We start from the raw sequence: 13,301 nt of genomic DNA on the forward strand, positions 1-13,301 counted from the left end.
TGTAGACCCCTTGCTAATAATAATGAAGAGCTGGTTTAATTCCATTCTTAGAACATTGGAAAAGTTTAAAATATCCAGAGAAAATGTACTGTAAATTACATATATTGTGCAAAATAAGGAGCCATTTTAATAATTGCAATTTGAAGTAGAGCTATGGTATTAACATTGGGGAATACCAGCAACTACAAAATCATCGATTCTCATCAGATTATTTGGATACAGTAAATTCTAAACACTCCATGTTTGACCAATGTGTGTAATCCTGCAGAATTAAGTAAAATCACATTATTGCTGTTTGATCTTACTTTGACATTTGTTACCTTGCTTAGTATGCTTAAATTAACACAAGACTAGATTTAGAAAGGGATCTAAACTGGAAAATATATTAATTTTACATAACCATAATTCTATGGAAACATAAACCTATCTTGTATACCTCCCAGATAAAGCTTTTGTATCTTGCATAATACATGAAGTACAGTGGTTATGAAAAGCATCGAAAAAGATGATAGTTTTAGAATGGGACAATATCTCCAACACCAACTTGTCAATTTTGAATATTAATGGCCATTGTAATATTGTAAAGCAATATAAAGAAATAAGTAAATAACCACATATTTAAAATGTAAAATCACAAACACTGACTTTCAAATTACAGGTATAAAATCTAAATGAGATATTTGACCACTATGTTACAAGTAAAATGCAGCCTTTTTATGTCAACTGCAGACCTGATACAATATAATATTTTCACATTTAAAATCTTACACATATTAGTACCGAATAATATCATGGTGTGTCCAACACTGTTCCTAAGTTATTATGCGCTGGTTTCAATGATAAACTGTTACTAGTAAATTTGGAATGAATTGGAAGGAATAATTAAAGTTGACACAAACTTTTCATTGAGCAGGTAAACATGGAACTGAATGCAAAATAGATCAAAGACATGTTTCCCTGTCGATACACTTCCCTGAGTTGGCTTTCTTCGCTTTTCTTCGTTCATGATTAGCATGTGAGCTGAAAAAAAGAGAAAGGAAAATTTTAAAGTTGCTTATGCTTAGTGATGCTGAAGCTAAAATGCAACTGAATATAACATGGAGTGACTACAAGTAGGATGAGCAATGTGGCAGCTTAGGAAACTGTGCAAATGAAATGCAATTTTATATTAGCAACTCTCATTTCATTCAAAATAGCATTTAAGCGAGCAGCTCACATTTGCCATATCAGCAAACCATAAAAAAAAAACCTTTTACACTACAACTGTGCAGACAGAACACAATAAAATTGTACTTTGAGTAATTTGAACAATCCATATTGCTTGTGCCTGATTTCACTATGTTTAAAATTTCCTACCTTATATTTGATTCTGTATCGTCTGCACAGCTTGTGTAGAACAGTATGAATAGCTAGAGAGTGATCAAAAAACTGTGCAAAGTGACACAGGCATGAATGATGAAAAGGTCAAAGGGAAGACAGACTTACCTTTGGGGAATTAGCTTCTAGAGAGGTAAGGAAGGGGAGCTTATGACAGAAATGGAATTAAACAGTAAGTCAAGATCAGCACAATCGTAGTCACTGCTTGAGTGATCTACATATATATAAATAAATGCAGTTGGCATTTTTTTCAAATTCCAGTCTTTCCTAGCAGAAACCTAATTTGTCAGTAGAGGAATTATGCTCAGCATAATTCTAAATCTTAAAAGAAAAATACTGCTGATGCTGGAAATCTGGACTAAAACAGCAAAAGCTGGAAATACTCAGCAGGTTTGGCAGCATCTGTGGCAGAAACAGTGTTAATGTTTCAGATCAATGACCTTCCATCAGGCCCAGATGAAATTCCGGGCAGAAAATTTGCCCCGATTTGGGGGCGAGAACAGAGGCAGGAGGGTATGTAATCTCATGCCACTGGACAGTGTGCCAGTTTGCCAGCACCATCCCACCCCCAAGACATTTTCCAAGAGTCAGAATTGAGGGCAGACGGGCTACCTGGTCTCAAGTGGCGGATAGCCAATTGAGGTAAGTTAAAGGCCAATTAATACCTCTAGAGGCCAACTAGAATTTTCAAGTTGGCCTGAGGGACCCCACAGCATTGACAACATGGCAGCTGCCTAGAGGCAGCCCCCCGGCATCACACTGGGGGAGCCAGCACTCCAGGCAGACTCTGAGGGCCCCGACACCCCTCGCCTACCTGGTCACAGCTGCCCTTCACAATGGTGGCTGGGCAGCTGTGGCCATTTTCTATTTTTTAAAATTGCTGAGAGGACACCTCAAGACAGAGCTGCCCTCTCTCTCCGTTACCTTTAACACCAGGCTGCAGCCCCTCCCACCCTCCAGCTTTGGGTGCTCGCCCACTGTCCTCAATTGGACGGCGAGTACACCCTCTGGCCACTAATTGGCCAATCAAGGGAAAATCACTGCTGGGTGGCTGCTCCCGACACAGTGCAGAATCAGGACCCCCATTTGACTCCAACATTGGGGTCCCAACCCAAAACACAAAATCCTGTCCTCTGTTTCTCTCTCCACAGATGCTGACAGACAAGCTGATTATTCCCAGTATTTTACAGTTTTTATCTCGTTTATCTTATGCACTTCAAACCTGATCAACACTGCGTGGTCGGTAAAAGAAAAAGCTGCGCACCTTAAACAGCAAAATGCTCAAACTTTGCTATTTTCGAACTTTCCATTGCAACAAACTTTAATTGAGTGTTTAAGTACATTCATATTAATACATAATGAACAGCTTTTGGTTTATAAAATGAAGTTATAAGACGTAGGTTATAAATTATCATGTGTTGTTAATCTGGATTGTTAAATGATTTGATTAACCTTTTATTCTATGGAACATAAAAATAACCGAAAATAACAAACTAAATAATGATCAACAATATAACTGCAACAAAGACCAGAATCTCAACTGTAGCCTGCTCCACCATTCAATATGATCATGGCTGATCTGCTACCTCGATTTTACTTTTGTGCACTATCCCCATATTCCTCAATTCCCTTAGTAACCAGAAATTTATCGATCTCTGTCTTAAATATGTTCAATGACTATGAATCCATAGCCCTCTGGGGTAGAGAATTCCAAAGATCCAAAATCCTTTGAGTGACGAAATTTCTCCTCATCTCAGTCCTAAATGGCTGGCCCCTTATTCTGACACTGTGAACTTAAGTTCTAGACTCCCAAGCCGGGGGAAACATCCTTGCAGCATCTACACGATTAAACTCTTTAATAATTTTATATGTGACAATGAGATTACCTCTCATACTTCTAAATTTCAGGGAATATAGGCTTGGTCCACTCAATCTCTCCTCATAGGGCAATCCCCTCAGCCAAAGAATCAGTCTACTGAACTTTAGTTGCACTCCCTCCCAAAGTCAGCAACGTATCCTTACACAGGCACCAGTGTCCGTGGTAAAAATTTTGAGTCCGTGACTGGTAATTTTAGGGATGCGAAATTTCCTATTGGCATCTTCTTTCCGACCAGTCTTTAAAAAGATCTTTAAAAAGATCGTATTGTCAGTTTCACAGCTGAAATGGATTTTCTAAGCTCTGACCTTTATCTAATGCTCATACACACTCCTTTCCATATTCACAGCTGACAGGTGCTGAGAGCGGGAATAGCTGTTTCCAAACTTCGGACAGATTCAGGGTTTTCCGGCAGGCTTTAAAAAAAATGAAACCTGCTGAAAAACCATGAATCTGTCCAAAGTTCGGAAACCGCTGTCCCTGCTCCCAGTACGAGTCAGGACAGTTTTGGGGTTTTCCAGCAGGTTCTGTTTTTTTTTTTAAAGCCCGCTGGAAAACCACGAATCTGTGAGAAGTTTGGAAATTGCTGCTCCCGGTCCCAGCAATGGTGAGAGAGAGATGGTGGTGGGGGGAGGCAGATAGAGAGAGAGGGGCAGAGAGGATGAGGGGCAGAGAGAGAGAGGGGAGTGTTGTATGTTCATTTAGTAGGCTGCCACCTTAATTAGTCTAGCTGAAAGATACTTCAGTTTGAGGTAGTTAGAACATTGGTATTTATTATATTAGAACTATATACATTTCACTCAAGTCTGTGTGACTCTACCAAAGGCGTGCTGTATCTAGCTTCAAGTCTCTCTCACAAGTGATCTCTTACATCATCATGGTAGGGGGTATTCTTTACACTCTCTCAAGACTAATCCTTTCAGACCATTATACTACAGGGAGTAGAGAGAGAGAGAGGGGCAGGGAGATAGAGAGAGGGGCAGGGAGATAGAGAAGGGGACAGAGAGAGAGGGGGGGGACAGACAGAGAGGGGGGGGACAGAGAGAGAGGGGGGGGACAGAGAGAGAGGGGGGGGACAGACAGAGAGGGGGGGGGGACAGACAGAGAGGGGGGGGGACAGACAGAGAGGGGGGGGGGACAGACAGAGAGAGGGGGGGACAGAGAGAGAGAGGGGGGGGACAGAGAGAGAGAGGGGGGGGACAGAGAGAGGGGGGGGGGGACAGAGAGAGGGGGGGGGACAGAGAGAGGGGGGGGACAGAGAGAGGGGGGGACAGAGAGGGAGGGGGGGGGGACAGAGAGGGAGGGGGGGGGACAGAGAGGGAGGGGGGGGGGACAGAGAGGGAGGGAGGGGGGGACAGAGAGAGAGGGGGGGGACAGAGAGAGAGGGGGGGACAGAGAGAGAGGGGGGGACAGAGAGAGAGGGGGGAAAACAGAGAGGGGGGGAAAACAGAGAGGGGGGGAAAACAGAGAGGGGGGGGGAGAAACAGAGAGAGGGGGGAGAAACAGAGAGAGGGGGGAGAAACAGAGAGAGGGGGGGAAACAGAGAGAGGGGGGAAACAGAGAGAGGGGGGAAACAGAGAGAGGGGGGGGACAGAGAGAGAGGGGGGGGGACACAGAGAGAGGGGGGGGGACACAGAGAGAGGGGGGGGACACAGAGAGAGGGGGGGACACAGAGAGAGGGGGGGACACAGAGAGGGGGGGGGACACAGAGAGAGGGGGGGGGACACAGAGAGAGGGGGGGGGACACAGAGAGAGGGGGGACACAGAGAGAGGGGGGGACACAGAGAGAGGGGGGGGACACAGAGAGAGGGGGGGGACACAGAGAGAGGGGGGGACACAGAGAGAGGGGGGGGACACAGAGAGAGGGGGGGGACACAGAGAGAGGGGGGGGACACAGAGAGAGGGGGGGGACACAGAGAGAGGGGGGGGGACACAGAGAGAGGGGGGGGACACAGAGAGAGGGGGGGACACAGATAGAGGGGGGGACACAGATAGAGGGGGGGACACAGATAGAGGGGGGGGACACAGAGAGAGGGGGGGGACACAGAGAGAGGGGGGGACACAGAGAGAGGGGGGGACACAGAGAGGGGGGGGGACACAGAGAGGGGGGGGGACACAGAGAGGGGGGGGGACACAGAGAGGGGGGGGACACAGAGAGGGGGGGGACACAGAGAGGGGGGGGACACAGAGAGGGGGGGGACACAGAGAGGGGGGGGACAGAGAAAGAGGGGACAGAGAGAGAAAGAGGGGACAGAGATAGGGGCAGAGAGAGTGGGAGAAAAAAGGGGGACAGAGAGAGAGTGGTCAGAGAGAGAAGGGGATACAGAGCAGGGGTGGCTGACAGAGAAAAGGGGGGACAACACAGAGAGCAGGGAATGACACAAGACGGGAGGCATGACACAGAGAGGGGCGGTGACACAGAGAAGGGGGCCAACAGAGAAAGGGAGCACAGAGAGGGGCAGTAACACAAAGGGGGGGAGAGAGACAGAGAGAGAGAGAGAGAGAGAGAGAAGGGAGAGAGCGCGATCAAGATCACTCCTTACAGATACGCATCTATCTGGAATACTCGAATACTCTGCATCGCTACACATGTGCGGGCATTGACTATTTGTGCAAGCAAAAAAATGCCAGGTTTCTCACTAAATCAATGTTCAACACAGTGACAAGCAATTAAGTCAATAAATTAGTCTTCTCATTTAAAGGTCCTTCACAAAAATGCACATTTGCTGTTTTGATTAATAGTAAAATAAATTATTTTCTGAAATTGTCTCACCAGCCCCCTACGCAAGACAAAAATTGTAATGTGGCCCCTACACGAAAAGGCTGGACACCCCTGCTCCAAGCCCTAACCTTGTGGTTTAAAATTACCTAGCAGCTAGGTTATTTAAAAACATAAGTTTAAAGGCTTGTGTTAAGTAAATTCATTTTAAAATAGCAGAAGTCACTTAGGGAATATTTCAATTTCTAAGCTCTGGCACACATTACTTTCACATGGGACACAACCTCAGTGACACGTTCAAAGTTGCTGGACTTCTACTTCTATACAAATGTCACAATTCTGCTGCTATCCATTTTGAATTACATTGTTTCAGAACTTGTATTGAGGGGAAAACAGACAAGATCCAAGGAATCTCCAGATGTCAGCACTGTAAGTTTCTCATGAATACAGGAGTATGGTGTAACGGGGCTGAGTGATAGTGGCAAAAACAGGATGCTGCTGACCCATATACAATAGTTAGTAAATACAAGATAATGTATAGCTATAATAAACCTTAATCTATGATGAACTGTCTATGATTCCTTAACAAAATCCATGCTGCATTTGCAGTTTTAAAAATGATCGGGAACACATGGTAAAAACTTATTATGTTTCAATGACCACGTTAGAAACAGTCATGAACATATTTTTTTCACTGCAATTTGGATTAAAGGACAAGTTTTACAAGTATGTCAAAGATCAATGACTGCAATATGCATCATTTACTATCCAGTTTGAGGACAGATAACCTAAGTGGCCAATGTCATTTGAAAAGTTGTCTGTATCATATAATTATATCACATTAAAAATGCACATTTGCTAACAGGTAAGAGATTTGGATTGGTCATAAATTGATTAGTCTGAAGTACAATCTTACAGATAGCGACTAAACATGTAAGTGAATAATACATGTAATACCAACCACTCAACTTTTTGCAGAAAATTTTTTTGTTAATAATTATCTTGTCAGAGCTGAATTGGAATCGACAGTGATAAACTCACTAATGTCTATACCTCAGTCTAAGGGAATTGCTTTATTGGAGGAACTAAAGGTGGCTCTTTATTTGTAATTGTGTGTATCTAATTTTCTCACTAGGTTTGATGAGTAGCTGACAATTTGTCATTAAGAGATGCTTTTGTTTCTGTAGTTTAGCGTCCAGGACCTATTTTTTTTTTTTTATTTAGAGATACAGCACTGAAACAGGCCCTTCGGCCCACCGGGTCTGTGCCGACCATCAACCACCCATTTTATCCTAATCCTACACTAATTCCATATTCCTACCACATCCCCACCTGTCCTTATATTTCCCTACCACCTACCTATACTAGGGGCAATTTATAAAGGCCAATTTACCTATCAACCTGCAAGTCTTTGGCATGTGGGAGGAAACTGGAGCACCCGGAGGAAACCCACGCAGACACAGGGAGAACTTGCAAACTCCACACAGGCAGGACCCGGAATTGAACCCAGGTCGCTGGAGCTGTGAGGCTGCGGTGCTAACCACTGCGCCACTGTGCCGCCCATCTAGTTTAAGATGAATAAACTAGTCTTGGCTACCTACTATTAATCTCTCTTTCCCTTCCGGTCCCACTCTGCATTTCTGTTTTACATGACTCTTCCGAAATACTATCTGCTCCATTCTATAAAATTCTCCAGATTTGGAGATCACTGCCCTTTTGTTGGCTGCCCGGTCTTCTGACTCATATTTCAAGCAGATGAAGAAGTTGCACAAACATTGACTATCACAGGTTAAATTGTCTTACTATATTATTTCCTACTTCAGCAGTATTTTCTGCATTTCTAATTAAGTTTTATCCTCCAAATCTAATAAAATTGATGCCAGCACCAAATCAGAGAGATCATTGATTGGTCCAATATCCATGTACAAGTTTCAGTTCACAGCAACCACATATGATTCAGGAAATCTCCCATGCTCCAAAAGGTCCCAATCAGGCCTTCTCTCAATTTTTTTTATGGAATTAAGAGCAGACGACAGGAGAGTCATTTCTCACACACTAAATATTAATGCTAAACTCCAAGCACCGTATGTGAAAAGAACAGGCAGCTTATAATGTGGAAAATGAACTTCATTCAAAATAAAGATAATACAAAATATATTTCTTCCTCATTGACTCATCCCCCACACACAGTAAAGCTCAAAATAATTTAAGGAAGATGGATAAAAGTATTTGATACCATTCTATTCTTCTATTTACAAACACATGGTGTAATGACAAATCCTGTCAAAAAGTATTAGCATCACATTATCATGACAAAAATAACATGTTCTGCTCACTCTTTTCTGCCTCAAATATAATACTTTTCATACATTTTTTTCATAAGACAGCACCCCTTTAAGATCAGTCCAGAGCAAACAAACATCAAAATGGACAGCAGTATTTTAAAAGACATTTTCCTACTGCAAGCTTAGTATAATTGAATGTGGAAGAATGAAATATTTCAGGCACCAACTTTATGCTATTCATCAGTCCAAAACAGAAAAGAAAGCATCAGCCCTTTAATATACCCAATACCTGAGATGATAAAACCTGACATGTTCTTTGAATTTGTAAGTCAAATGACAAAAGAAAACTTTAAAAAGACATCAAAACATTAAGACAAAGTTATATTTTGGAAACATTCAACAACAACAAATTGCATTTATTAAAGTATTAAAATGTCCCAAGGGGTTTCACAACAACATTATCAAACGAAATTTGATACTGAGCCACGTGAGGAGATATTAAGACAGATGACCAAAAGTTTGGTCAAAGAGGTAGGTTTTAAGGAACCTCTTAAGGGAAGATTGAGTTAGAGATGCTGAAAGGTTTAGGAAGTGAATTTCAAAGCTCAGGGCCTAGGCAGTTGCTGGAACAATTAAAATAGGTGATGCACAAGACGCTAGAATTAAAATTGTGCAGAGATTTCTGAGGGTTGTACCACTGGAGGAGGCTACAGAGCTAAGGAGGGGTGAGATCATGGAGGAATTTGAAAACAAGGATGAGAATTGTAAAATTGAGATGTTGCCGGACAGGGAGCCAATGTAGTTCAAGTTAGGATACAGGCAGCAGGGTTTTGGATAACCTCAAGTTTATGAAGGATAGAAGATGTGAGGCCAGCCAGGATGGCGTTGGAATAGTCAAGTCTGGAGGTAACAAAGGCATGGATGAGGGTTCAGCGGTAGATGTGCTGAGTCAAGTGATGTTACACTGGTGGAAATAGGCAGTCTTAGTGATGGCACAGATATGTAATCAGAAGCTCAAATTGGGGTCAAATATGACACCAAGGTTGCAAAAGTCTGGTTCAGCCTCAGATAGTTGTCAGGGAGAGGGGTGGAATGGGTGGCTATGGAATGGAGTTTGTGGCATGGACTAAAAACAAAGGCTTCAGTCTTCCCAATAATTAGTTGGATGAAATTTCTTCTTATCCAGTACTGGCAATTTAGAGACATTGGAGGGGTAGAGAGAGGTGATGATGAGGCAGAGTTGGTGTCGCCAAAGTACATGTGGAATGTGATGCTATATTCAGCTGTCCAGATAAAATGAAAGAAAAAGAAACAAGGGAATATAGCAACTACTGTAATATTCCTGCTATAAATCAGGTCTGCTATTAGTGGTGGAATGGCTGTGTTCTTGCAGCCTTGTTGGTTTCAGCATTGGTTCTTTACCCACCTATGGATACTGTCTTGGTTTTTCAATGTTTGCACCCTTTGAACTATGTCATTTGTTACAGACAGGTAAGAATTGATAGGGGTGGATTCCCTTTTCAACTTTCAACTGATTGCAGACAGTGTGTTTTTTAGAATTGTGTTTTAACCTCTTGAGCATTTTAATGGTCAGTAAACAGATGACTAACAGGTTTTCTCATAGGTTTAAAGAAAGATGTTTTTTAAACAAAAACGCAAAAATTCGCAATTTCACCCATACACACACAAGATGGAGATTAAAGGATAGCATGCATTTAGATCTGGTGTTTTTTTAAAAAAGAGTTTGTTGTGAAACCATGTTTGTTTCCCCTGGAGGAAAATTTAAATGGTGCAGGCCTATTCTTCCTTTCCTCCTGGTTTACTGGAGTAAAGCTTTGGAGAACTTCAGGTGGATGGATGCTTGACTGCAGACCTCTTTGGTTAAATCTCAGTTACAGTCCGATGATAAAGATCCTGTTTCAATCTCTCCAGATGGGGAGTTTTCAAAGGTCATCGTTTCATCTCTGCCTCTAGGTAGTTTTCAAGGATAGTATTTGGCAGGGTCTTCTTGGCTGGAATAGATCTCTCTCAGCCTCCTGGCTGCAGGCTCTCCCGTCTCTGCTCTGCTTTCTGCACAGAAGAAGTCTGTTTTATATAAGAAAAATCTGGTCAGGCTTGGTTTCTGTCAGTTGACCAAAGTTGCTCTCCCCTGGTGTTTTCATGCAATGTCTCTGAATGTGTGACCATTGTTAGACAATGGTGTTTGAATGTTGTTCACTTTGTTAATGTGGTGTTTGGTCACACCTATTATCCTGAGTTTGGGTCCGGAGACTCTGGCCGGAATTTTACAGTGGGCGAACGGGAGCCGGACTCCGACGTGAATGTCGGCGCCGATCCCGCTTCCGCCCAGCCTGGGGATCCGTCCCGTATTTTACGGATCCCCAGGCTTTAATTGGCCCAAGGTGGGACTTCCAGCCACTTGAGAGAGGAGTTCCCACCTCAGTGAGCTGCCGGCCAATCAGCGGGCCGACAGCTCTTAGTCTCAGCAGCGCCACGGGGAGCGGTAGTCACTGCTGAGACTGTAGCCCAGCTGACCAAGGAGGATACCAAGGAGCCGGGACTGAAGGTAAGTTTGGGTTGCCTCACCAAGTGAATCAGTCGTGCCCTGGAGAGGCTAGGGTGGTTGTTTGGGGGTGGGGGGGCGTCTTAGATCCCAGGGTTGGGTTGGGGGGGCCCTCAATCGGGCACCCCCCCACCCCCCGGGTTGCGGAAAGGCTGGCAGCTATAGCTGGGCAGCCTTTCACGTCCCTGGCACACCCGCTTGCCACGGGTAAAATACCTGTGGAGGCGGGCGAGGGCTCTTAAGTGGCCGTTAAGTGGCCACTTAAGCATCTTGATTGGCCTTGGGCAGGCGGGCCGCTTCTCAACCCCCGCCCCCCCGTAGGACCTCCGTAAACTTGGTCGGAGGCGGAATCGGGGCGGTTCGGCCTCCCGGAGCCTGCCGCCCAAGTTTACGCTGCCCCCGCGCCACCATCCGACCTGCTGGGGCGGCGTAAATGTCCGGCCTGTATGGCTGCAAAGGTCATAGTTGGTTGAGAAAGGTAGCCATTAACATTGAATGGGTCCATTAGCATTTCTAATGCTTTCTTCAAGACTGGTCCAGACATCATCATGGTTCAGTCTCCAGCAGTCAATATGTATATTGCAGGAGAGGTCACCTGACCTCATACTCCATTTTGACTCGTAGCAAACATGTGTCCATTTTTGAATGTTAATTCATCAGTTCATTTTTTTATAGCTCGTAATTGCCCCTTGCATGAGTATGACACATCAAGAACACTATAGAAGAAAATCAACTGAAAACTAACAGCTGTATCATAGCCACAGCACCAACAATTGGCAGAACTTAAAATGGGAGTGCTGTACAGTTGCCATGCCTAACTCACATCTTCTTGCTCTTCCTTTACCTGCCTCAATTCTGTAAAGATTAGTTTATTGATTTAGGCACATCTTATTTTAACTCATTAGCTAAATTTAGCTGTGTTCCATCAGCAAGTAGATCTATTCCATTTGGTACCAGCAGCTGATTTGTAATGGATGCAATTTTAATCCACACATTTTATTACTTTATATAACCTGAGAGCAAGCTTGGGCTGGGTTTTACCAGCCCTCTGGGGACAGGGGTGGGAGTCAGCAGGGCCAATAAAATGCCAAGGAAAGGCAGAGGTTGGCATGCCCGTCATCTTCCCGCCGCCACGACATCCTGCCCATGGCGGGGAAAGTGGCAGACCACCCTCCCATCAATTGAGCCACATGGCTCAATTAAGGGACTCTTCCTGCCTCTGTTGACATATTGCCAGTGGTGAAGGGGGAGCTCTCTGCTGCTTACTGAGACCATCAGATAGGCTCGTGGAGGAGTCCTTCCTATTTGGGCAGTCTTTGGCCCACGGAGGGACCCCCGTTGGCCTTCCCTAACCAACTCCACTCCCCCACCCTTTGCCAGGGCTTTCCTGATTGTCCCTGTGCCCCTAGACCCCACTTATTTGGTTGTGAAGGTGCCTTCTGTCCATTGCAGTAAAGGCCTGCTGTGTTGGATTTGGGTCGGGTCGGGCTGCTCAACTGGGTCCGACTTTCGGGCTCTGAGTCTGCGCAGTGAGCGAGTATCTCTATGATGTCATCACGCTCATGTTGCAACTTCCTAAAGATTGGGAGTTGCACGGTATGTAGAGGGAACATTCCAGTGGTTGGGTCGGGTCAGGTTGGGGTCGGGTCGGGTCGGGTCAGGCATGGGAAAAATTGGAGGGACACAGGCTGGGTGGGGCTCGGGTCCGAAGTGGTTCTGTCAGGTTCAGGTCGGGTTTTTTTTCGTGACCTGAGCAGGCATTTACATTGCAGCCTCTTCTTCCAGGTGCACTCCCAGCAGTGGCCACTGATCCCGGTGGCACTGCTGAGGCTGCTAAAGTGCTGGCCCTCTGATTGGCTGGCAGCTCCTGGGGATGGGCAGCCATCCTTAATAGAGATGGCCACCCCGGCAGCAGCCAATTAATTGGCCGCTGCCAGCAAGAGGCAGCCCCAGGTCCCGCGGACTGCTGACATGGCCCGTTTCGGGCCTGTGGGATCCCTACCTCAATGATTAAATCCAGCCCCTCTTCTATTTTCCCTTAAACAAGTGGTCTCATTTCCCCAAGCTACACAACAGCTGGGAGAAGGAAAGTTTGAAGGAGTAGGTGTGAGGATGCAGAGATTTGTTTTCAGATTTCTGCTAGTACCAGTCGCTGGGATATCCTCTACTATCAACATTTCTTTTCCTTAAACTCAGTTCTTCCCAACAGTGGTTAGAAACCTAGCAGAATAGTATACATCATACCATTCAATAGTATAGTGCCTTTGTGTTCCATTGGCAGAACCTCTAGGTTTATGGCAGCATAAGATAGGTGATTATTGGATCAGCCACCCATTGTACATTAACCTGATTTCTTCTCCATTAAAGTCAGTGTTGAAAGCTCCGGCACATATATTTTATTCTACCTAATTAACTGCTAAACTGTGTAACGAGGATGTTGGCAGAACTGCTAGAACTGGCTGCATGGAATTTAAGACCTTT

At 44.8% G+C, this 13,301-nt stretch overlaps 1 protein-coding gene across 1 annotated transcript in view; it reads right to left on the reverse strand.

Annotated features, from left to right (window-relative positions):
- Window positions 1-941: 941 nt before the first annotated feature.
- LOC137372380 (sodium-driven chloride bicarbonate exchanger-like) overlaps window positions 942-13,301 on the reverse strand; it is a 274,810-nt gene continuing 262,450 nt past the window's right edge. The window contains exon 26 of the mRNA XM_068036269.1: window positions 942-1,020. Coding sequence (XP_067892370.1) covers window positions 942-1,020 — 79 coding nt within the window. The remainder of the gene's footprint in view (window positions 1,021-13,301) is intronic.

The sequence above is a fragment of the Heterodontus francisci genome, chromosome 7, assembly GCF_036365525.1.
Source record: "Heterodontus francisci isolate sHetFra1 chromosome 7, sHetFra1.hap1, whole genome shotgun sequence".
Taxonomy (NCBI): domain Eukaryota; kingdom Metazoa; phylum Chordata; class Chondrichthyes; order Heterodontiformes; family Heterodontidae; genus Heterodontus; species Heterodontus francisci.